The sequence below is a fragment of the Dermacentor albipictus genome, chromosome 1, assembly GCF_038994185.2.
Source record: "Dermacentor albipictus isolate Rhodes 1998 colony chromosome 1, USDA_Dalb.pri_finalv2, whole genome shotgun sequence".
NCBI classification, from domain to species: domain Eukaryota; kingdom Metazoa; phylum Arthropoda; class Arachnida; order Ixodida; family Ixodidae; genus Dermacentor; species Dermacentor albipictus.
In genome coordinates this window covers 391617711-391642074 of record NC_091821.1, presented here as the reverse complement: position 1 = coordinate 391642074, position 24364 = coordinate 391617711, and the positions used below count along the sequence as shown (strand labels likewise).

At 44.0% G+C, this 24364-nt stretch overlaps 1 protein-coding gene and 1 long non-coding RNA gene across 2 annotated transcripts; one reads left to right on the top strand and one right to left on the bottom strand.

Moving 5' to 3' along the window:
- The first annotated feature begins 71 nt into the window (after positions 1-71).
- Positions 72-9249, top strand: Sec23 (transport protein Sec23). Its single transcript, XM_065447170.1, has 3 exons — positions 72-2019; positions 4116-4421; positions 8096-9249. The coding sequence occupies exons 1-3, from the start codon at positions 196-198 to the stop codon at positions 8318-8320; spliced, it is 2355 nt and encodes a 784-aa protein (XP_065303242.1). The 5' UTR covers positions 72-195; the 3' UTR covers positions 8321-9249.
- Positions 9250-11137: 1888 nt separating this feature from the next.
- On the bottom strand, positions 11138-24250 carry LOC139054658 (uncharacterized). Its single transcript, XR_011511404.1, has 2 exons — positions 24074-24250; positions 11138-14660 (listed from the first exon to the last, which is right to left on the bottom strand). It is a non-coding gene; the product is annotated as an uncharacterized lncRNA (long non-coding RNA).
- Positions 24251-24364: the final 114 nt, after the last annotated feature.

The window sequence follows — 24364 nt, the reverse complement described above, 5'->3', positions numbered from 1 at the left end:
TTCTAAACAAACAACCTGACTGGTTAAAGTTATTTGGCACAAATTCCGATTAATCTGGCCACAAGCTGCAGCCTTGTTTTCGGTTCCTAGGGGGCAGCACCCGAATATTTGCGTGACACTTCTCTTCCTCGAGAAATCGGGAACCGTCTGCCTTTCAATTACGTGGCACACCGTGGTGTCGGGGAAATTGCCGACATGGCGACCTACCAGACGTATCAGGACTTTATACAGAAAAACGAAGATCGCGACGGAATAAGGTTTAGCTGGAATGTGTGGCCGTCGAGCCGGCTGGAGGCGACGCGGCTGGTGATTCCCCTTGGCTGTCTATTCACGCCGCTCAAAGAGCGACCAGACCTTCCGCCGATCCAATATGACCCCGTCCAGTGCACCCGGCAAACGTGCCGGGCCATTCTCAACCCTCTGTGCCAGGTGGACTACCGCGCAAAACTGTGGGTGTGCAACTTTTGCTTCCAGAGGAACCCGTTTCCTCCCCAGTACGCTTCCATCTCAGAGCAGCACCAGCCGGCTGAGCTGATCCCGCAGTTTTCGACCATCGAGTACACCATCATGCGGGCCGCCTGCGTACCGCCGATATTCTTGTTCATTGTTGACACTTGCATCGACGATGACGAGCTGACGGCGCTCAAGGAGTCACTACAAATGTCCCTTTCACTGCTTCCTGCTAATGCTCTCATCGGGCTCATAACCTTCGGCAAGATGGTTCAGGTGCACGAGCTAGGAAGCGATGGGTGCGCCAAGAGCTACGTGTTCCGAGGCACCAAGGACCTGACGGCCAAGCAGATCCAGGACATGCTGGGCGTAGGCAAGTTCGGGCAGCAACCGCAGGGCGTTGCACCGCAGCAACCGCGCATGCCACAGCATCCACAGCAGCCGCAGCACCCACAACCCGTGCCGCCGGCGAGCCGCTTCCTGCAGCCGGTGCACAAGTGCGACATGAACATGTCCGACCTCTTGGACAGCCTGCAGCGCGATCCTTGGCCCGTGTCGCAGGGCAAGCGCCCGCTCCGGTCCACGGGTGTGGCGCTGTCCATAGCCGTCGGATTGCTAGAGTGCAGCTACCCAAACACGGGCGCACGAATCATGCTCTTCACTGGCGGCCCATGCACCCAAGGGCCAGGAATGATTGTCGGCGACGAGCTCAAGATTACCATCCGCTCACACCACGACATCTCGAAAGACAATTGCAAGCACATGCGCCGTGCCATCAAGCACTACGAGGCTCTGGCTAATAGGGCTTCTGCAAACGGACACGCTGTTGACATCTTCTCCTGCGCCCTTGACCAGACAGGGTTGCACGAAATGAAGTTCTGCCCCAACATGACCGGCGGCCATATCGTTATGGGTGACTCGTTCAACTCCTCACTGTTCAAGCAGACCTTCCAGCGAGTGTTCGCCAAAGATTCACGCGGCGAATTTCGCATGGGCTTCAATGCACTGCTTGAGGTTAAGGCGTCACGGGAGCTGAAAATAAGTGGCTGCATAGGGCCGTGCATTTCGACGAATGTCAAGAGCTCCAGTGTCTCGGACACCGAAACCGGCCTTGGCGGCACTTGCCAGTGGAAAATGTGCACCCTCAGTCCCAGCACGACCCTGGGGATATTCCTTGAGGTGGCGAACCAGCACAATGCACCCATTCCTCAGGGTGGCAGGGGGTGCCTTCAGTTCATCACACAGTATCAGCATCCAAGCGGTCAGAAGAGGGTTAGGGTAACAACTGTAGCAAGGAACTGGGCCGATGCATCAGCCAACCTGCATCACATTTCTGCTGGCTTTGACCAGGAGGCTGCAGCAGTGCTTATGGCACGTCTGGCATGCTTCAGAGCACAGGGAGAGGATGATGGAGCTGATGTTTTGCGCTTTATTGATCGGACTCTCATAAAGCTGTGCCAAAAGTTTGGCGAATATGCCAAAGACGACCCAAGCTCATTCCGGTATGCAGAGAACTTTTCCCTATACCCGCAGTTTATGTTTCACCTTCGAAGATCGCAGTTCATACAGGTAAGCAACACTGTAAATCACACTGTGAATGTTGTCTGATGGCGTGTAAGGGTTGTGAAAACATGCAGCCGTGACCAGTGTTCATCTAAAGTTGCCTGGATGATGTATGCGTGCACCCTACAGGATTTGGGAACAGGGATTGGAAGCAGTGATATTGTAGTTAAATAGTTAGTCTGTGCAATGGTTTCCCAAGAACTCGACTGCATTCATGGCAGACTTGTATGTAATGAATTACATGTAATGAAATACTTGTAACCAATTACATTTCTTGGTACGCTTGTAATTGGCTTATTACTTTTTCTTCAGTAACACTCACAGTAATGCAGTTGTTTCTTTCAGTAGCCAATTACGCGTAACCATTTACTTTATTGATGAGGCAAACTAACAAGCAGTGTGCTCTGAGCGCTCCAATTTCATGGAAACTACAGTAGAACAGCCACAGGTGTGCTACCTCGCAGTCGTGCCACACAGCACCCTCGTAGATGTGCATGTTCAGACAGGCAAACCTGGGCACTCTGTATTTCTTTCCTGTACTAAATGGCAGGTTGCGTGACCTGTATTGTCAGTACCACATTCTGCTTCTCGTGATGGCTTCATGTCTCTGTGCTGCACAAGTGCCACCACGTGGGAACAATTATGTTCACCGAGTTTGGACTTCGTCATTGGATAGTTGCCGATCTTTGCTCACCAATTCCATGCCTCGATGTCCATGCCACCGTCCATGCCTCGATGTCGGTGTTGGTGAAAATGTTGGAGCACCTTCTCTGGCCCTTAGCAAGAATGAACCACTGCCCTACAAAGAGGACCCAGACGCGAGCATTGCGGCAGTAGGTAGCCACAATCTCGTGCGCAAGGTTTTCACATGTTACAGCATCACCCTTCCTCCAGCACACGCTTCAAGTGAATTTTCACTTTCAGAGCTATGTCTTAACAAGAAAATGGGGAAAGATGACCAACCAGAATTTCGAAAACCAATTGTTAGTGAAGATAAATGATGTGTGACTGGCTACAGAAGGACACACTGAAGGTGCCAGGCCAGCTCATTATATTCACTATATTTGGGCAACACTAATAAAAGTTGGGAGAAAAGTAACATAAAAGTGATTATTTTTTAGCAATTGCCCAGTTACTTTTGTCGGGCAGTAATTAGTGTCTCTAATTGCCTACATTTTTAATAAAGTAATCGCACTTGTAATTGGCTACATTTTCTTGTCTTGGACTTGTACAAGGCTTATTCATTCTAGATTGCGTTTAGCTAGCATTCACATTCCTTTGGTGCGAATTTAGAAGTACAAATGCAGCCTAACATACACGTGCATTTTTATTTCTGGTACTACAGCCTAATAGGCACTTTAAAGTTCAATTAACAGCATGAGGACATCAGAGGCAATAGAAGAGAGAACAGAGCACTTCTTTCTGCTTTGGTGTCCTTGAACGGTGAATTGAACTTTAAAGCATGTTTCACCAACAAGCCCAATCTTACACCCTTCTAATGGGCACATATTAAACGGCAGGTTGATGCCTCTGCCTACTGTAATGAGATGGTGTTAGCTTGAAACTGTTGCTGTTAATCAATTTAAGTCATCCCACAGGTCCACTTAATTAAGGTGGTCTTTCTGTGACACTCTCTTGGCAGCTTTTATCAAGACCTGCTGAACTAGGTTACAGTGCATCAACAACCTTTATTGCTTATTAGAATATGCAAGTCAAACCTCATTATAAAAAAAACATTGCATCCAACGTGGAAATATTTTAGTTATGTGTGATACTTGTTATAAGCATATGTTTGTTACATGCTAAAATATTGGCAATAAAACATTTTAGATTTACTTCATTACATCTGATGATTCGTTGTATACATGCTTGCTATATCGAGGTTGGACTGTATTGCAGTGTTTCAGGCTGTGAAGCCACATTGGTGTACTTGTATATTTGTTTCATCAATGCTCAATCTTGGCTTCTGGAGATGTGCTGAGAAAGTCTTTTTCTAGTGAAACAGTGTTTTGATGCCTTTGAATTTTTTTTACCTGAAGACAGTTTGCACAACTTAGTGAAAGTCATAGGCGCAAATTGCTTGCTTTGTATGACTGTTGCAGGTATTCAACAATAGCCCCGATGAGACCTCGTACTACAGGCACATGCTGAACCGTGAGGATATGACCCAATCTCTGATCATGATCCAGCCCATCCTGTATGCATACTCCTTCAATGGACCACCGGAACCTGTTCTGCTTGACACAAGCAGCATCCAGCCTGACAGGATCCTGCTCATGGACACCTTCTTCCACATTGTCATCTTCCACGGTGAAACAATCGCTCAATGGCGCAAGGCTGGCTACCAGAACTCACCCGAACATGAAAATTTCCGGCAGCTGCTTCAGGCACCCGAAGACGATGCACAGGTTCAACTGCTGCACTTTTTCTCTGTTATCTTGCATTACTGACGATTACTGCCAATTTCTATACTCCATTTCATACAAAGCAGCCACTGCTGAAAATTCCAAAGAGACTACTCTGACTGTTTGCATTTATGACCAAAAAAGTAGTACTTTATGTATGAAAGAAAGGTATAGGTATGCATTATGTAATTTGTTGAAAGATTAAGTCTTGTACTTTAGTGTTGCAAAATATGGCATAATTCATACATGGAAGGTGTTGCAGATCTTAACCAATTTACCACAAAATGAGAGGAGTGAGGCATTTCTGCAACCAGCCACAGCCACAGCTCATTGCTTTCACTTGCGACCAAAACATAGTATGTCACATACTGGAAGCACTAAGGTGCACAAATAACATGCCATCGAATGTAACATTGTGTCCACAAGTTATGTTATATGAAGTAGTTGTTCCATAGAAAGCATCATAGATAAAAGAACAACTGCACTGAAAAATGTGGGGATTGAGACTTTTTTGACTGCATTACTTGCAGTAGCTTCTGCAGGGTTGCCTGCTAAGCATACAACGAAGTATACTTGCGTCACTTCTTGACAAAGAATATAGAAATAGTCAGTGAAATTTCCTCACATACCCTGCATCTCAAGCAATTCATGAGAAAGTTTACCAAGTTTGTCGAGTGCTATTTCAGGCATCGGATGACCTGTTTCGTGAATTGCTTAACGGCTGAGCCGTCGTTTGCAACTGAGACAAATTTGTAACAGAAATGGCAAAACATTGCAAACTTGTTGAAAACAGTCTCGGGCCTCACACAGTCAACAGGTGAGCCGTGACATAACATGTAGTTGGAATACCCTCTGTGCCCTTGCATATTTCCTTAGCATCATACTCGGCACTTAATCCCCTTGCGGACTGAAGGTCAGAAGTTCATCATAACTGTGGTGACAAAGGAATGGTGGAGAACGCAGTCATTTTTTAGCACTAAGCTGCCTGGCTCAGTATTAAGTGGCAGTTGGTCTGAAGTGTGGGCAGGTGGTTGCCACTCACTTTCAATGTCACCGCTTGCGGGCATGCATGCCTACCCTCTGTGAGCTTTCCTATAAGAGAGGTCCAACAGTGCTCCAGAACCCTTAATCACTGCAGTGCACATTTTTTCCCATGCATTGCATTGAAGAGTGGCAATTATCCAGTGCATTCGTGGCAATGCTCACGAAAGAGTCGGTGTGAAAGACTCACTGAAAAGTGACACATACTTAGCGCATTTGTGGTGCAGCTCGCTAAACCGTTGGGCTACTGTCTGTAAAGAATGCATGTGGCATGGGTTTGATTCCGTGCAGTATGGGAGAAATTTGAAATGATCTCTATTGGTACATTCGGCTAGTCGAAATTGCCTATCGCGAAAGGATCCTTCTTGTAATTATAGAGCAGCTCATTCCCAGTGGCAGTTACCTAATCAACAAAGTTGGCATCAAATATTTTCATTGAAGGGTGGCACGAATCTACTGCCACATACCAAATTGTACCCAGGTTGGCATCAAAGGGGTTCATTGAAGAGCAGCACAGACTGAGTGACACATACACAGTGCTCCAAGTCAGTGTGAAAGAGATTCATTAAGAGTGGTAGATACCCATGCCACATACCCAGTCCTGCACAAAGGCTGAGCCCCCTACTTTTATAAAAGTCCACTGTTGGCTCACATCACATTGGTGCTATTGTGCCTCATTGGCTGATCAAATGACAACCTTTTACCCTGGTGACATCACGCCCAGGGCCCTGCTGCCGTCACACCTTGCAAAGAGGAGTCTGGGAAAGGCCAAAAAGTGCAGGATTGGCAAAATGTGAACAGCATTTTTAGGGTACTTGAAGCACTTTCCAAGGCCTTTCTGTCTGTGTCTCTAACCGTTTTTCTGCCAACTTCGGTCACTGAGCAGTCCATGGTCTAATGGGTAGCTCATTGGGCTGCTATGCTGAAGGAACAGGGATTGGAACCAACTGTTGGACCAACTTAGGTCACTGTGCATGTTCCACTGGGTATGTGCTGCTCTTCAGCGAACCTCTTTGACCCCCACTTGTGTCACTGGGTATGTGGCACTGGTTATGTGTGGCTGTTCAATGAACCTCTTTGATGTTAACATGGAGCACTGAGTATGTGCCACTTAGTCTGTGCCACTCTTTATTGAACTTCTTTGACACCAACTTGGGACAGAGGGTATGTGCGCACTTCAGTGAACCTCTTTGACACCAACTTGGGTCGCTGGTTATGCTAATATAATAAAAACTTAGAGCGCTAAAAGCACAAAGGACGTAGAAGAAGAAACACACACCACACGCGCTCACTCACAGCTGATTATTGCACGTATGAAAAAATACATATTGTATAGACAATGGATGCTTCGTGCCTGTCAAGATGAGGTACAAAAAAAAAATTTTTTTTGGTGCTTGGCGTAATATAACCTGCGCCATGCAAGAACTTCGCGACGCTGCTGCTGCTAGGTGGTGCAGTGAGAACCCTAAAGATAGGAGCCCTGCTGCAGACATGTTTTGGCTCTGACAATGCAGTGTGTCAGTACAATGCTTCACTGCTAACCGCATTGACATTCGTCATGATGTGGGTTCTGCCCGAATTTTTTTAGTTTGTGGCGTCCACGTGGTGCATAGTGCTTCCATGTTCGCGGAAAAAAAAAATTGTCACGGTGTACTTTGTGCAATACCTGTGCTACTTGCCATGGTTACTTAGTGGCTACAGTGTTGCGCTGCTGAGCATGAGGTTGTGGGATCAAATCCCGGCTCCAGCGGCCACATTTTGATGGGGCCGAATTGGAAATATGTCTGTGTACCGTGCATTTGGTGCACGTTAAAAGAACCGCAGGTGGCCAAAATTTGTCCATAGTCCCCCACTATGGTGTGCCCAATAATCAGATTGGAGTTTCTTGGAACTTAAAACCCCAGAATGAAAAAAGAAGTGCCTGTGTTTATTTAAAATCTGTAAAAATTTCACTGACAATTACGATACTCTCTAATGCTAATTTCGAGTGCACCTGTTTATTGTTTTCAATTTGTGATATATTATGGCAAACAATTCAATTCTGAAGGACAAGGTGCTCTCGGTGGCGGCGTCGAGCCTCTGCTCGGGCAGCTCGGTTAGCATCAGCGGCAGACTGAGCATTTCCACCGGTTGCTTCGCTCATTGTCCAGAAAGAAAGTGTGAACACGGGAACGCGTGGCTCATGCGGAGTGCATTCCCTGGCAGCAGTGGCAACATAGGCAAAGTAGCGCATGCGCAATGGGTTTAAAGCCCACGCCAGCGCTTAGTTTCCATGCTGGCCACACGCCTGGTCGTGCCAACACTCCGTTTTCCTCGTCACCCTTTTTGTCATGCCCTCCTCCGCTTTCCTCCTCGTGTCTTTCATCCCCCTGCTGTGCTCCACATTTGCTTTCATCTTTTGCTGTGCGCATTTGCTCGGTTACGCCGAGGCCAATGCTGATGCTTGCCGCAGGAACGGCCACCTAAGAGCTGCGCCGTAAAAAGTGTCATAGGTTGTTCGGGGCCCTTTAACATTTCATCTCCTGTTGGCAGTGATTGTGGTACGTGGTTGCTGGGAATTAGTAGTGCGATGAAACAATGAATATTTTTTAGGGATATTTTTTTTATGTGTTGCTCTCCATTGCCTGGCTTTACAGGAGATCCTGCAGACACGCTTCCCGATGCCCCGATACATTGTGTGCGACCAGGGTGGCTCCCAGGCCCGGTTCCTGCTTTCCAAGGTGAACCCGTCAGTGACACACAACAATGCCTACAACTGGGGCCAGCAGGAAACCGGCGGTTCCCCTGTCCTCACAGATGACGTCAGCCTGCAGGTGTTTATGGAACACCTCAAAAAGCTGGCGGTTTCCAGCTCTGCCTAAGTCTCGCATCAGCAGGCTCCTGTCTTCATCAGATTCCTTTCAGCATTGTTCACAAGCTTTGAGAATATATCAAAGACTGCTTGCCACAATACCTTCTTGCAAACCTGATCCAATCCGTGCCGTCAGAGCTCTTGTGCTGTTTCTTGCTTTGTTTCAAGCCAAGAAACTGGCCTGCTAGACTTAATGTCAGTTCACATCTTGCTGTATAGATGGGACAGGTTGTAGTAACACCACAGAGAGTGGTTACAGTCATGCAAGTGTCTTCTACCACATCAAAAAGAACACTAGTGAGGGCACAAAGCCGGTTGCAACAAAGATGCTGTTCAGGCAGGGACACAGTGGGTCGCCGTTTTAATGACCACAAGTGAGCCCATGAAACTGGTGGGGTATAAATGGCCGATAATAAATGCAATGGGCCTAAGCTCTGTGATGTGCAATTCAGCAGTGTGCCACAATCACTTGGTAACTGCAACGCCCTTCATCTAGGAGTTCACTGTGGCCTTCCTTAAAATAGAGCACTCAGTGCATGTAGTCATAATGGTCTGGCACTTTCTGGGACTGTTAAAAAGTTAACACCTTTTGTTGTAAGCTGTTACCGACAACAGAACTATCATCCCCACAATTGTTGTCATTCTTTTACCCAGTCTCCTTCATAACTGTGTGGTTATGCCACACTGTCCATAGCCCAACAACATTCCTGTAGTTCACAAATTGATTTTGTGTAGAGATATTGGCCCCAACATATATCAGGATGAACCCAAGAAGAAAAATCATCTGCATTGCTCTATTTTCTTTCTTTGCTTTTATGCCCTCCGATGTTCCAATGCTGTTATGATCTTGGTTGGCGTAGTTGACGTCTTTTCTTGCACATTCTTGTAGTTGTATGATGTGTAAAAACAGAGTGGGAATAAATTAAATTTTTGATGGAATCTTGGGTTATGTTAAAGGCGCTGTGCTACATTCATTTGACAAGCTGGTAAGTGGTACACACTAAGAAAAGTTTGCACCCTTTCGGGTTAACGTGTCTCCATACAATAATTGTCATCCTGTGTGCTTTCCTTTCCTTAAGGCACTGTACTAAGCACTGTACTTAACGCCCTATACTTTCAGTTCATGGATAGCATGCACGCTATCAGTGTGGCATAGCATTCTTGTCAGGAAAATAGAGAGTACAGCATTTTCAGGAAAGAAAATGCAAACAAGGCATATGACTATTGTTTCGGGATAAGTCTTGAAGAGTGTTAATTTTTTTAGTGTAAATTGATGTAGTACACCTAGCTATTTTCATTTCTTCTATTTGGGTTTCTATATATAAGCCTCGATACTGTTCTGCTGCAGGTTCTAATGTGCCTAAAGATTTTCTGTATGGTAACTCTAAAGATTCATGCTGGCATAAGTGTTCGTCTTTGTTCATAAATAAATGATTCAATTAAATGAAGTCATTCATTTCACATTCACTCTATGCTCTCTTAAAAAACCCATTCACCTTTTGTGTAAGTTTTTAGGGTCAGCAAGCATACGCAACGCCTACGAGTGAAGACACTGCTTAGCATAGGTCATTTGGCTTTCATATATAGGTGAGCAACAAACTGTGTGTATGTTGGCACAAAGAAGAGAGTCTGAAGAGTGCATCCTGCCTCTCTTGCATGCTCCATACTTTATGCAGGCAGTGTACCAACAAGGTAATTTTATTAAGGCTCTGGCATATGGCACTCCAGTGTATACTCTAGAAAAATTTGGTTGAAAAAAACTTGTCAAAATAATTTTTACAAAAAAATATGTTTAGGAGAAAGATGTAAATCTCATTCTGGACCCCTAAGAAAGAAAAGCTATAGCTCATGTCCACGAAGTGGCCAGTATGCAAGGATTTGTGTGCACTTTTTGAGCTACTGGACACATACAATAGCGAACAGCTCTTATGAACGAATGTGTCTCACAAACTGCAGTTCCGAACTGCTGTGGGTAAGTGCGGTGATCAGCTGGGGTCTACCAAAGCAGATAAAAGAAACTTGCATCAAGAGGACTGTACATCGAACCTATGTTAATAAAATTACAGAAGTGTTTATTTATGTTGCCTTGGATATTGATCAGTTTGATGTAATGGTCTCTCCTAAGCTTTTCCTCTATGGCAGGGTCAGAGAACGGCTAGTTGGAGGCGCTGCTGCGTGATTTGGCTTGCTGCTGAGAGTATTGTCAGAGCGCAGTATATTCGAGTTAACCATCGCAAATGCTTATGTGTTCGAAGTACCGGGTGTTTTTGCCCATGGGAATACATATAGCTTTAATGGGACAACCGCGTCAGTTCAAATAAACCGAAAGTTCCAATTAAGTGGGTGTTTGAATATGCGAGATTGGACTCTCTGTGTGTGTGTGTGTGTGTCTGTGCATGCGTGTGTATATATATCGGCAAACACACACCTGGAGTGTCCACATAAGTGCTATCACAATAAAAAGCACACATGGATCACAACACTTATATCATACTTTTTATTCGTGGTTACGATACTTCAGCACAAACACAAGGGACAAAGAGAGGAAGTGCATGACATGAGCAGTGCATGCGCTCGTGTCGTGCACTTGCTTTCTTTGTACGTCGTGATTCCAACCAGCCCAATCAGCAGTCTTGATTCACCATAACTTAAATTGCTGACGGAAAGCAGTCATAATGAATGCAGTGAATGGCTGTAATAAATGAACGGGAAAGTGCTATCACACAACTTCTCTTGGAGCATTAAACACAGCAACATGCTAATGATGTGAAAGATTACGTGCTATGAGTGCAAGCAGTGAAACGCTAACAAGGATTAACCACGCACATTCACAAAACAGTAAGTTCTTTAATGCACTGAAAACACTTACAGAACTAATTCTGCTATAAACGATTAAATGGTTAATTGCTGCAAACATGAGCTTACATGCAAGAAGACAATGAAAAAGGTGACACCATCATCATAATGAAAGGAATAAACTCGCATACTAACTAGAAGCTTAAAGCAACAAGAATATGACCCCAACACGAAAATATTGCATTTTATTGTGCGCCAAACAACATCAGGGTGCATCCAGATAAGTTTGGTCAGGTTAGGTTAGGTCTGGTGATCATATCGAATATTTACCAAAAAATATATATTTTGCCACCTGAGTGCCAAGAAAAACAAACTAATTTCGCACAGTTGTTCGCGATGTGCCCCCCATCTGTCGTCGGCTCACTGCGAGTTCTGGTGTGAGCTCCTTCGTTGACCAAGTTACTACCCGGTGTACAGCTAAAATTTTGCATACTCTGCGCTGTTTCTAATGAATCGCGTGCATGACATGCTCGTAAAGGCCTGATATCAACTAAACCTTGTGGCAACGCCCCATGGTTCTGTCGCTGCGCCCATGCATAGATTATGTGATTCCTGTCTATAAACGTACCAAGTGCTTTCACCCCCACAGTTTCTCGTTTGTCAATCCTCGCTTTCGGAACCATGCTGGAGCATTTTTGTGCCACGAAAGAAAGGAACTTGCAACCATGTGCCGACCCTGCATGTCGCAGCAACAGTACCATTTATTCGGTCACATTTTTCACTTTGTAATCCTGAAACAAAAAATAATGCGAAATGTTTTTTCCAGATTACATTAGTTCAAGTCAGACTTAATTTGGAGAATTATACATTTTGGTACAGGATGATGAAATTGGAAAAACATGCTCTTTACAAATATGGAGGAAAAAGATCTGGACTTCGGCCTGTATTGTGCAATGTTTCATGCAATGTTACTAACCCATACTCCATCAATAAATATTGTTAGAACCATAACCACAACACTTTTTCTTTCGGAGCTAACCCAAATGCGGATTCAGGAAAACTCACAAAATGTGCTTCCCACTGACTGGGCGGTTCCATATTTTTTTCTGAAGCCAGATCCTTTTCTCATAAAGCTAAGTTTGGTGTCGTTCTTCTTGGTACTCAAGCGGCAAAATATATTTTTCGATCAAAATTAAAGATGGTTGTCACTAGACATAGCTGGCTGAACTTGTCTGAACACATCCATCTACTCAAGGCACCAATGACACAGATGCAAGAAAATTAACTGAGGTACAGCCACTAACAAAAATCAACATTACAAATTATGACCACGGCACCTACCAGTCACATAATCTAGGTACAAAAAATAAAAACATAGGTGTTTTCAACAGTGAACTTTCAAGACCAGCATCAAGTCACAATACTACATGCACAGTGCTTGTCAAAAGAAACAAAGCCACTGTGTGAATTATGGCATCCTAATCTGAGAAGTCGGGAAATTTTTCTGCATTGCCATTGCCCAAAGCACCCGCAAGAAATATGAGCACCACTTCTCCCTCTTAACAGCTTTTTAGCACCTATAATTCATTTCTCCATTACATGCGCATTGACTTGCTTGATGCTCTTTGGCCAGACCTGGCCCTTGTGCCATTAAACTTTGCACAACAGTCAATCTATAACTCTTCAGAACTAAGCCAGACTCATGCTCTTACTGGTGTCATACCTTTTAAAGAAAGAATATGTACATACCAAGGTGCGCACAGTTGTGGCACCACATAAAGAAAATCGCATGGTTATTGCCACTGTGATATGCCGACACTCATGGCAAGAGACATCTCTGCAACATTTAACATAGCTGGCCTCAGTTACTGTCTCAACAAAATGGAACAACTTGCCGATTCAGAATGTGTTCATTCCCACCATAGGTGCCATCAGAACTTCACTATGGTATCATACGAACATGTTTCACCTCAGGTCAAGGTTATGTATTTCTCTATATTTTAGCATAATAGAACAACTTGTCAGATGATGCAGGCACATTCTGCAAAGTCACTTAGCAGCTGTACAATAATAGCGTACAACAGCCCCTGCACTTCCTGATGCACCAGAATGCCATGCGCAGCACAGTGCACATCTATTCAGGTTCCCAGTTCAGACTCCATTTAAAATGTAAAATACACCTACATGGCTGATGGCATACTTGGTGGTATAATGGTGCTGTGTCTTCAGATGTGTTCAAGTGAGTGGCTTGCACAAAGGATTTGGGGCAGATGATGCAGTAGCATGGTCGCTCAACTGTGTGGATACACAAGTATTCCTTGAGCTTGTAACGTACAGCACATTTGACTGGTCAGTTCAGAGCACTCCACAGGAAGATTAAAAAAAGTCACGCAAGGTAATTGTTATGCTTTACCGCCAAGATAATGTTGCAGTTGTGATAATGCAGCCATATTTTTTATACTAGAACCAGGGCTTTATAGTTGTCCTAAGACTTTCTTAGTACTGTCAAAATGTTCTGGAACACCCAGCTGAATATGCTATTACAAAAAGGCTCCGACAGCAAAACTAGCACTGAAATGGTCACTTGCAGTTGTCATGGTGCAGGTGCCTGTTGAAGTGGCTTTTATTCACAAAGGTCTGAGGGCACAAGTGGCACTCGCTTGAGGCCTCTCGCTTGTGTGAGTGCAGAGGTGATGCTTCACCGAGGAACTTTGCAAGGAGCTCCTAGGGTATTCAGGGCATTGAAACGGCCTGTCGCCTTTGTAGCTGGGCAGATGTTCGTTGAAGAAGTAATTTTACGAGAAACTCTCGAGGGCCCGAAGGGCACTAAAAAGGACTCTTGCGTAAGTGGGTTTGAAGGTGTCTTTTCAGATGACCCCTTTGTGAGAAGCTGTGGTGACATGAGGGGCACTGAAATGGCTTCTCACCTGTGTGGGTGAGCAGGTGTCTTTCTAAATGACCTCTTTGTGAGAAGCTCTGAGGACATAGGGGGCACAAAAATGGCCTCTCGCCTGTGTGGGTGCGCAGGTGATCACTGACTGAGGAGCTTCGTGCGAATCTCCGAGGGCATTCAGGGCACTGAAATGGCCTCTCGCCTGTGTGGATGCGAAGGTGTTCCTTGAGCACGTACATTTGCGAGAAGCTCCGAGGGCATGAAGGGCACTGAAATGGTCTTTCACCTGTGTGGATGCGAAGGTGTCTTTTCAAATGAACACTTTGAAAGAAGCTCTGATGACATGAGGGGCACAAAAATGGCCTCTCGCCTGTGTGAGTGCGCACGTGATCATTTAGTGTGGACCTCTGCAAGAAGCTCTGAGGGCATGAAGGACACTGAAATGGCCTCTCGCCTGTGTGTGTGCACAGGTGTTTGTTCAGCGTTTCCTTCAGCGAGAAACTCTGAGGGCACAAATGGCATTCAAATGGCCACTTGCCTGTATGAGCCCTGTTATGTGCTTCCATATTACACTGTTTATCTGTCTCACAGTCATGGTGGACGTATTCTTGATGTGGTATCTCACGATCGACAGTTGCTGGAGAACTCATCTGCATAGATGCTGCACAAGGAAAACAAGACAGGTTAGTTAAGTAATGCTTTTCATTTGAAACAAAACAATAATTATGAAATGCCAGATAAATAAAATAACATGCATAATAATGTCAAAGATCAGCTTTTCCTTCATTCAAGAAGTATTGAATGTGAAGTCGGATCTGACGAAACAGAGCACTGCAGGTTGACTATTTTTATTTGCCCAATATATTTGAGATTGCTCATTAACAAAATTTGCTAAATCCACATCTATTTTTGCTACAAAAATATTTCGAATAGCAAAATATAAAGTGAGAAGATGTGGAGTGCAGTATTAGCGCAAGCTGCTGCTGGCAGCCAAGTCTGACAGGATGTGCCTTCAGTAATATTATCACGGGACAATTCTAAAATAATGCTGACAGCGATGATGAGCTTGGCGATCGGATGAAGACGACAAGGCAGCATCTCGCCTTGAGCTAAGATTCACTATATTGTATGTTATGGTAAACTGCTACATATACTAATGATAGCAAATATATTTCAACCTTTGCCTTCCTCTTTACATTATCTCGATGACACCCTTGATATTTTTCACCTAATAATTACACACACAATACATTACAATAAAAGTATGTTGCTGCCAGTTGTATAAAAATATTTTAATGTCGGTCCTGAGTTTTATCCTTGATTTAGACCAAATTTTTCTTGAACTGGGAAGTTTACTTTATGAGAAACCCAAAGTACAATGCCTGAACAAGCATTCTGCTGCATAAGCATAAGCCCCTGAGTCAAAAACATTAGTTGCTGGCATCATAAACATATACACATGAGCTGTACCCTCTCCACTGACCATACAAGAGCAACTCTTTTTTTTTTAATACAGGATGTAACACAGCACAGTTCCACATGTGACAGGAAGAATGCTTGCGTGATGTAGTTTTGAACTAACAGAGGTTGCCTTTGGTCAAGTGTGCTGCGTTATTACCAGAATTTTGCACGTTTATGGTTGCTGTGTGTTCTTTGAGCTATTTACTGCATAGAACTCTGTCAAATAAAATTTCTGTGGCAGCATATATGCCATTACGTGGTGCCTGTTACAGACACATTTGCTATGACAAGGTTCTACAGTAGATTCTACACATCTCTACTTCACATTTAGAATACACAGCAATGTTCAACGGTCAATAAGTACGCACACAGTGACCGGGTGTTGCTTCAGCATGGCTCTTGTTCATTTTCATTATCTGAGGTGTTTAATTGTTACATACATTCTCTTGATAAGCATAAAAGACGTCAATAATCTTAACACATAGATAACACACGCACAATTAATAAAACGATGATGGCTAACTTTGCAAAAAAGCTGAACCAGATATAATGTCTTGAAGTGCAGGAGCTAGCTTAACTCAACGTAAACAATGCACAATATCAGTGCACAAATCAGAGGCTTGCAGTGCTCCAATTCTTGATGAGGAGGAAACAGCCACAGATATGCATGCATGTACATGTACAAAAAAGGAAGAAGAAACCGCACAGATTACACAAAACACCAGTAGGAAAAACAGAAAAGAATGAAAAGGTCCTGCTTGTCTGACAGTTGTGTTAATACATGGCTCTTCTACCTTAACAATGCAGCGAATTTAGAATTGTGATGCCAAAACAGTAAAGATAAACAAAAAACTGGTTAGCATGCAAATGATTCGTTGCCATTGCAGAACTATGGCTTTAAAAAATAAGTATACCTTATAAAAAAACCAGAATAACAGAACATATGCAATTCTGTGTAATAGAAAGTAGAATAATAACTCTGAAGCTACCAGAATTAAACGGGTTCCAGGATGGTCCATCTCTTTGGGTGCAAACAACTAACATGCCGTGAACTCACTATGCCTAGCCTGATGAATATAGTTGTATGGTTGCAAAGGGATGAGTTCGTAGTGCTGCAAGGATGTGGGACCAATATAAAGGCAATGCATACTGGCCTCGTTTGCAATGGACTGGACCTTTGACAATGGTTTTTGAAAAACTCGTTAATCTATTGAAGACGCAAGCTCCATGCCAGCTCCATGCTCCAGCCAGTTCTACCCACCAGAGCCACCTTTGATGATTAAAATGCTTTTTAATAACAACCCTGACTACCAGGATTCGCGAACAAAACAACCTTTGAGCAAAAGACCTGAATTATGTGCATTCACGGCCAAGTGTGAAGAGGAAACACTGGGAAAGGAAGAAAGATAAGGAAGCATAGTAAAAACAGGCATTGCGAGAAATGGCTGCCTGTAAATGGCTGACTGTCTCTTCACTACAATATTAGCACTGTCTGAGAATGAAGTACAGATAAAGCAGTGCTTCAGTCAAGCTAAAGTGAAAGTGTTTCAAGATGTGCAAGGTAACTTTCGCCAAGAAGAGAGCTTTCCTATGTGCCACAGTTAACGGAACGTAGGGCCAGATTAAGGGCCACATTTCAACTTCCATATAGTTAGGAGCAGCAAAGTATTGTTCAAGGAGAAGAAAAAATAACTGCCCAAGTGCTCTGTACAGGCAGTTAACCAGCGAAGCTGAAACATGGGGCCCCAGTGTTTGTCAATGGGTTAATCCCGACGGTTGGGTAGGCTACCGGATCCTCGGTATGCATTTGCTGCTTGTGTTCGGCTGCTCGAGCCTTTTTTTGTGCCCGGGCAAATGATCTCGGTCCCGATTCTACTTGCGGCATTGCTGATCGAAAGCTGCCTGCTCCTCAGAAGTGCGTACGGTGCGTGACATACCCATTTCAGAGCCAGAAAGAAACTGCTGCGTGCTGGGTTGTGACAGAGAGCGATGTCATCACTACTGGCGCAGCCAATTGCGCGCCTGTCTATCTCTTTATTTTGTCCACGCATGCACATGGGGTTGTGCTGGAGGAGTTTTTGGCGTACAGGCGACGGATGGACGGATGAATTGGCTAGCCATATACAGCTTTGCTGTAAAAAGATCCAATAACATAAATAAACAGGTGCTTGCGTAAGTGCACTCAAACTATTTATTTTCTTGCGACTTGGAAATACTCTTAAGCTTACAAAAGAAAAAAAAAGAGAGAAATTGAAGAACGTCATTCGCATACTAGTTGTACTCCCCCCCATAGCACACAGGACTTTCCTACAAAGCAAGGCTATAACATCTTGGGGAAACGACATAATATTAGGTTTTTCTTGTGCACGCATAAACTTCTCTCAGCTCTCAAGAATGTTCAAATAGGCAATGGTACACTATGAAGGACACCACAAGATCCCAGTGGGAGGCCTAACATTAACGATTTATTTTATTTATTCATACATAATGCAGCCCAATTGAGCTATCACAGGAGTGGGTTTGTACATCGGATATAACAACAAAACATTTTTTCTGCACAAATTAGCTTCAACACCGTAGGAATCATGACAATTTCAAAATAAAAGATACGATGAGTAATAATAAACACAGCATGAATCAAGCTAACTTATACGAAAATTCCTCTAAAGGCAGTGACTTAGTGTCACCTGGTAGTAAGTTCCATTTTTCAATTGTACAAGGAAAGAAGCTATACTTAAATGGGTTAGTACACGGTTGAAATGGTGCAAGGTTAAGTTTATGGCTATACCTAGTAGGTTTCAATTTATCAGGAGAAACATAGTTTCTTAGATAGTTCATAGAACTTAGGTTCTTCAGTGAGTAGCGTGGGGTGTTAATGAAGTTATGCAACAAGGCACTCACGATCACCTCGCTCGGACAAAGCTTGTAGACCTAGTGCAATAAGGTGAGATGAGGGGGAAAAGTTCCAGTCATAACAGCGGTATATGAAACGTATCGCTTTCTTTTGAACTGATTCGAGGGTGTTATTGTCAGATACTTTATAAGGGTTCCAGATGGGGTAACCATAGTCGAGAATGGGTCGGGTCAGCGATTTATACATTAACAATTTTGTTTCACGCGGAGCTTTCCGCAATGTCCGATTTAAATAGCCCAGTTTCCTTAGCGCTTTATCGCATGTGTATTCAATATGCCTTGACCATGACACGTTAGGTGTGGAGATGAGGCAAAGGTACTTGTATTCAGACATCCGTTCAAGGGAAGAGCCATGAAACGAATAATTAAAGAAATAGAAGTGAGCTTACTAAAAGATAAAGTGACTGTACTTACAAGTTTACATTCATTTGCCATTGGTTGCACCATTTGCAAAATTGTGTAAAAGAATTAAGTGAAAGGTGGTCAACATTCCTGTTAATTAAGTTATACAGCACACAGTCGTCAGCATAAAGACCGATATTTGTGGACATATCATTCAGGAAATCATTTATGTATGAAATAACAAAAGTGGCCCCAGCACTGAACCTTGTGGAACCCCAGACATCACATTTACTACAAAGGAGTTTGAGGAATCAACCGAAACATACTGGGAACGGTTATGTAAAAAGCTAGTGATCCAATCAACTAAGGAAAATATTAAGTATGGCACAAAGCTTATGGAGATGTTTTGAATGTGTAACAGTGTCGAATGCTTTGGAAAAATCTATGAAAATGGCATCTATTTGATTTCCAATGTCAAGAGCGTGTGAAATGTCATGCGAGAATTCTACGAGCTGAGTTATTGTACTAAACCCGCGACGAAAACCATGCTGGGCATCACTTAAAATGTTATTAGTTTCAAGAAACGCCTCAATATACTTAAGGATTATATGTTCAAGAAGTTTACATGATTGAGGCATTAATGAAATCGCATGATAGTTTAGTAGTGACTGCTTGTTGCCGGATTTATACAAGGGAAGAATTTTTGCCAAATTCCAAACTAAAGGAACTGTCGAGGTAGATAAACTCTTTTGAAAAATTACAGCCACATATTGACTACTCTAAGCACAATATCAAACAAGAAAAGGGTTGTTAACGCCATCAGGGCCACATTTTTTATTGTTCACGGTTTATTTTACTGCATACACAAGTATTTATAGGGTGTAGATGATGGCTCAGCTGTTCTAGTTGTGTGTTCGCATGAAAAAATATCACATGAACATGGAAGCTGTAATGTGCTTCAAACTCCTAAATAACATCGCTCCTACCTTCAATGTGGATTTAGCAGGATGGTGAAACTCATTAAATAGGATGTTACTTGGATGCTGGCCAGGAGAAAGCCTTATTATTCTTAGAGCTAGCTTTTGCAGTTGGAATAAATGGGTCAAATAAATTATGTAAGCTAATTCCCATGTTTCACAACAGCAAGTCAGGTGACAGTGAAACAGAATGATACAGAAACCAAAGTAAATAACATGCAAAATATTGCTGGGTACAGTTAAGGGTGCAACAGCTAAAAGCAATTTTTTTGAAAACGTTGGACTTGCTCTTTCAACATAGATGACACTCCAAAGTAACCCCAAGGTTATGGAAAATATGATCTCTCTCCAGCAAGCCATTATCCAAGGCTAATTTGAATGATGAATATTTAGGCTTTTTTTTTCTTTCTGCAGTAATTGCATTTTGTTTAAAGGAGCCCTAAGACACTTTTTAACTAATAAAATGACGCCATTACATAATTATGTTGCCTCACAAATCTCCTGCTAAAATTTTTTTTGAATCCTACAAGCACACGGGAGGTTAGATGTTATTGGCTCAATGCGCTGCTTTCTTTCTCCCTTCATTTTCACTAGCGAGCTGGAAGCTACACAGGGGCAGATGCTATGCATGTAGAAGCTACACACACAGCAGATGCACAACTCTCATGTGTAGACCGACAGTGCAAAGATGAAATGGTTTTTCTGGTGTTTCAAGATCACAGACACTTAAATTTGTCATTTATTTAACTAAAATGAGCAATAACTGCATCACAGACAATGCTCTCGCAATCACGAAATCAGCCAACAGCTGTTGGTGGGCCTAGCTGCTTGCAACGATGCTGCACGACATCTTGAAGGAGATACCAAACGGTTTTTCACTGCTCTTGAGACAAGATTGTACATTTGTTGCTGCATGCACTGCAATAATATTTGGCTCACATGTTCACAGGAGCCTTGTTAACAGATTAGATCCATTTTCTTACCATGTTAAAAAAGTGTTTCAGAGCTAAGTCTTGAGCACCAATTGATTTCCTGAAAACCAATCAAATACCACAAGCAGTTGATGAGGTATCGTGTCCTGCAATTCCAAGCATACATTGCCTATGTAACTAGGTCTCATCTGCATGTAATGTGAAACTTGTAGATGAAAGGTTAAGGGGAATATAATTGATATACAGGGAGGGGAATGGGGCTAATGACAGATCCTTGTGGCATGGCAGTTTTATTGCTGAACAACTGATACTTATATAGTACAACTTCATTACTGCCTTAATCACAAAGTAACCAGGAGATGAATCAGAGTGAGCTTCCAACAAAGCGGTAAGATTTTAATTTTTTCTAAGAATATGAAATGGCAAATTTTATCAAAAGTCTTTTTGACGTCTAAAACAATTGGAACTATGATATTCTGCTTTATAGGGGTGGAGCTGACGATTTGTTGAAAGGTTGAAATGGCAATGCTTCTTGATTTGCTGTTATCGGTTAATAAATATGTCTGTCATAAACCAGGCCAGCCTCCTTGACTGGCCAGAGCAGAAATGTTGGTGCTGCGCTCCATGCCGTTTGATATAGGTGGGTCAACTGCACACCTCCTGGTGGCTCTGCTGATGCAGCACCATCTACAAATGCAAACCTTCTTCCCTGCAAAGTTCTTGTCTATGGCGAGTACCACTGAACTGGTCAGCACATCCTGGAAGACCTGTGAAGTGCCGTTGACAATGCCACACGCAGATTGTCTGTACATGCTGCAGCTGATTGGGTGCAAAATGTCAGTGGCCTCGATTTCTCACAAGGGCCACTGCTTGCTAGCCTCCATCTGCCTCCTTCACATGCTTACATGTACCAGATTCAGGACATCACTCGTCACTCTTCACAGTAAAGGCCAAACTACATGTATGCTTGCCAGCGCGTGCAAACTTGTGTCTGCAAACCTATGCAAGCACAGATGGTGCACATCGAGGTGCAGCAGGAGCATGGGGATCTGTTCCAGACAGGTATGAGCTTTCAGGCTGGCTTGCATAGCTACGTGCATGGAGCCACGTCATGCCTATAGCACGACGTTGGCTATGTGCACAACCGAGCTGGAGTACGCACTCGTGCTCGTCTGGGCGTGATGCATGGTGGGGAGCAGATTTGCCCTGCACCAGCTTAACAGATAGAAGTCAAATCCACATTATGCACTTTGAAGCGCTATCACTAGCACAATAAAAGGCAATGTCTGCCCAACTAGCCACCACTCAAAGATTTAGTGTGCATTGGTGTGCGTCTCTTCTAGATGTAAAGTGCCATTCTACAGGAGGCACAGTAGGTGGAAGGCGCACAGATAAGAGCTTGTGCTTGTCAGCAAGTGTAGGTGCAGTCTGGGGTTAAAGAGTTGTTCATCTGCCACCAGGATCTGATGGCTCATGTAGTCGCAGCGACGGTCCCAAACCAAGCTATTAACCAACTTCACCTTCCTGGACAACACGCTGGTGGCTTCTCCAGAAACTGCAGGAACCCAACGAAGACCTGGCCCGAAGTTCGTCGCCGAAATGGCCTCATCAGGGAGGGGTAATGGCTACATTCTTGTCCCATGGTTAATCAGCAACTTCTGCTGAAGTTCTCAATGCTGCCTTTGGTCTCGAAAGTTTGGCCGCAGCATGTCTAGTGCAGTCGTCAGACGCCGTCCCATAAGCAGCTTTCCTGGAGAACGTCCTGTGAGGCTGTGTCGGTAGGATAGCAACACCCTGTAAATCCTATACCCGAAGTCCCCAGGTTGTGATTTCTTGAATGGTCCTTGAATTATACACTAAGTCATTCGCAGAAGTTAGGAGCCTTTTGCTTTCCTTAAACTTGGTCGTTGCTCCAGTCCTCAGTACCACTATCGATGCCCGCTTCTTTAACAGCTAGTGCAATGGCTGCAGCGCACTAAACAAACTTGACAAAAACCTGCTGTAGAAATTGAGCACTCCCAAAAAAACTGCAGCTCACGCACAGTCCATGACTTCCGGACTTTGAAAATTGCCTCCACTTGCTCGGATGCATATTGTTCTTATTGATCATATAGCCCAAGTGCTCTGCACTCTATGCTCCAAAAAGGCACTTCTGCAGTTTCAGCTAGAGGTCCTCGTCACTCAGTCACACCTGCGAATTGTGGTGGTGGTCTTCATCCGATAGCCTGTTATAAGTATACCATCAAAATAGACGACCACTGCGGGACAATCCTGCAACAAGTTTTCCATTTTGTGTTGGAAGATCGTAGCTGCTCAAGCCACCCTGAACGGCAGAAGTGCACCTGACTGTACTCAGAAAGCCCTTGGCACACGTTGAGCTTCACATAAACTATTTTGTGGTATCATACAGGTCTACTTGATAAGCGCCTCGAAGGTCTAGCTTCGAGAACAGATCACCTCCCACCAATTTCGCCTAAATTTTGTCCATGTGCTGTATTCGGTATGTCTCGACATCCGCCGCCTTGTTTACCCACTCCGACGTCCGCACGGGGTTCACGATGGCTACGCACTGAAGCCTTTTAACTTCCTGGTCTTCAACGTCATGAAGTGCGAATGGCTCTGTCTTAAGCCAAAAATTCGCTGCTGCTTGTGCTCGGTCATTTCTACCTTGGCCTTACACCACGCAGTGTACCCATATCCATCAGAACACAATTCGGGAAACTTGCTTGCCCAGTCTGTCGTTCCGTCGACGCGATCGATGCACATTCAAGAGGCTATCCAGCAGCACACCAGAAGCTACTGTTTAGTTTCTTTCATGCAGGGCGCGACAACCGCTTCTGACGATGAATAACGGCGGCTGGGTCTGCTTTCCCCCGAGCTTGGCGAGTAGTGTTGCCTTATAATTGCCAACGACGGATGACTGGTAGCCGAAATATCCAGTGGACACTTCGAACCTCGGTCACTTTACGCGGCAACCCGGAAAAACGCATCACAGAGTACGGCGGCGAGTATGGCACGAGTATTGCTGAATGGGAGAGTTGGTGCATCATGTTCTTGTCTTGTTTTAGCGCAACTCTGTTTGAGTATGAAAGTACAGGGACAGGTGACAGGATGAGCGCTCATCCTGTTACCTGTCCCTTCATACTGAAACTCAGTTGACTTTTATGGGCACTGCGCACCGGCTGACACGCGCAAATCAGCACACACGGCCGGCTCTTGTGGTTACAAAGCGTTGATGGTCTATCCTCCGCTGACGGTGCCGTTAAACAAGCCCACAGGCTGTCACCATCTGTCACTGTCAGCATCCAACCATCGCACGCCTGGATGCCGCCATGTTTGCTAATGCGAAAACAAAATGAGCTCGCGAAAGTGGCTTGCATCCACCCAGCAGGCCCAGGCCTCAGTGCACTACCCACAATAACTGCTTTCATTACACGAGGCTCACTCACATCAGCCTGGGGGTCGGTAGGGTCAACTGTGGTGATGGGCCTGCGCTAGGTGATGCAAGGTTACATGTCACAGCGACGACTCTTTCTGGGCAACAAAAAGCAATCTCAAATGCTGTGCTTATGCAAACTCCACGCACACAAAGTAATTTAGGCTGAAACATGCCATAGACGCCATGATTTGAGCACTATGTAAGCTTTTTTTTTTCGTAGTAGTGTTTTTAAATTATTTTATTAACTATACATACATAAATAATTATAAACATTTCATAATCAATTATCATCGTCAAAATT

What these genes read in the sequence shown, in the direction of transcription:
- Sec23 (XM_065447170.1), top strand. Translation starts at nt 196, where the DNA reads ATGGCGACCTACCAGACGTATCAGGACTTTATACAGAAAAACGAAGAT. An exon ending in GAAGATCGCAGTTCATACAG is followed by an intron (nt 2,020 to 4,115) that starts GTAAGCAACACT and finishes TGACTGTTGCAG; the next exon opens with GTATTCAACAATAGCCCCGA. An exon ending in CACCCGAAGACGATGCACAG is followed by an intron (nt 4,422 to 8,095) that starts GTTCAACTGCTG and finishes CTGGCTTTACAG; the next exon opens with GAGATCCTGCAGACACGCTT.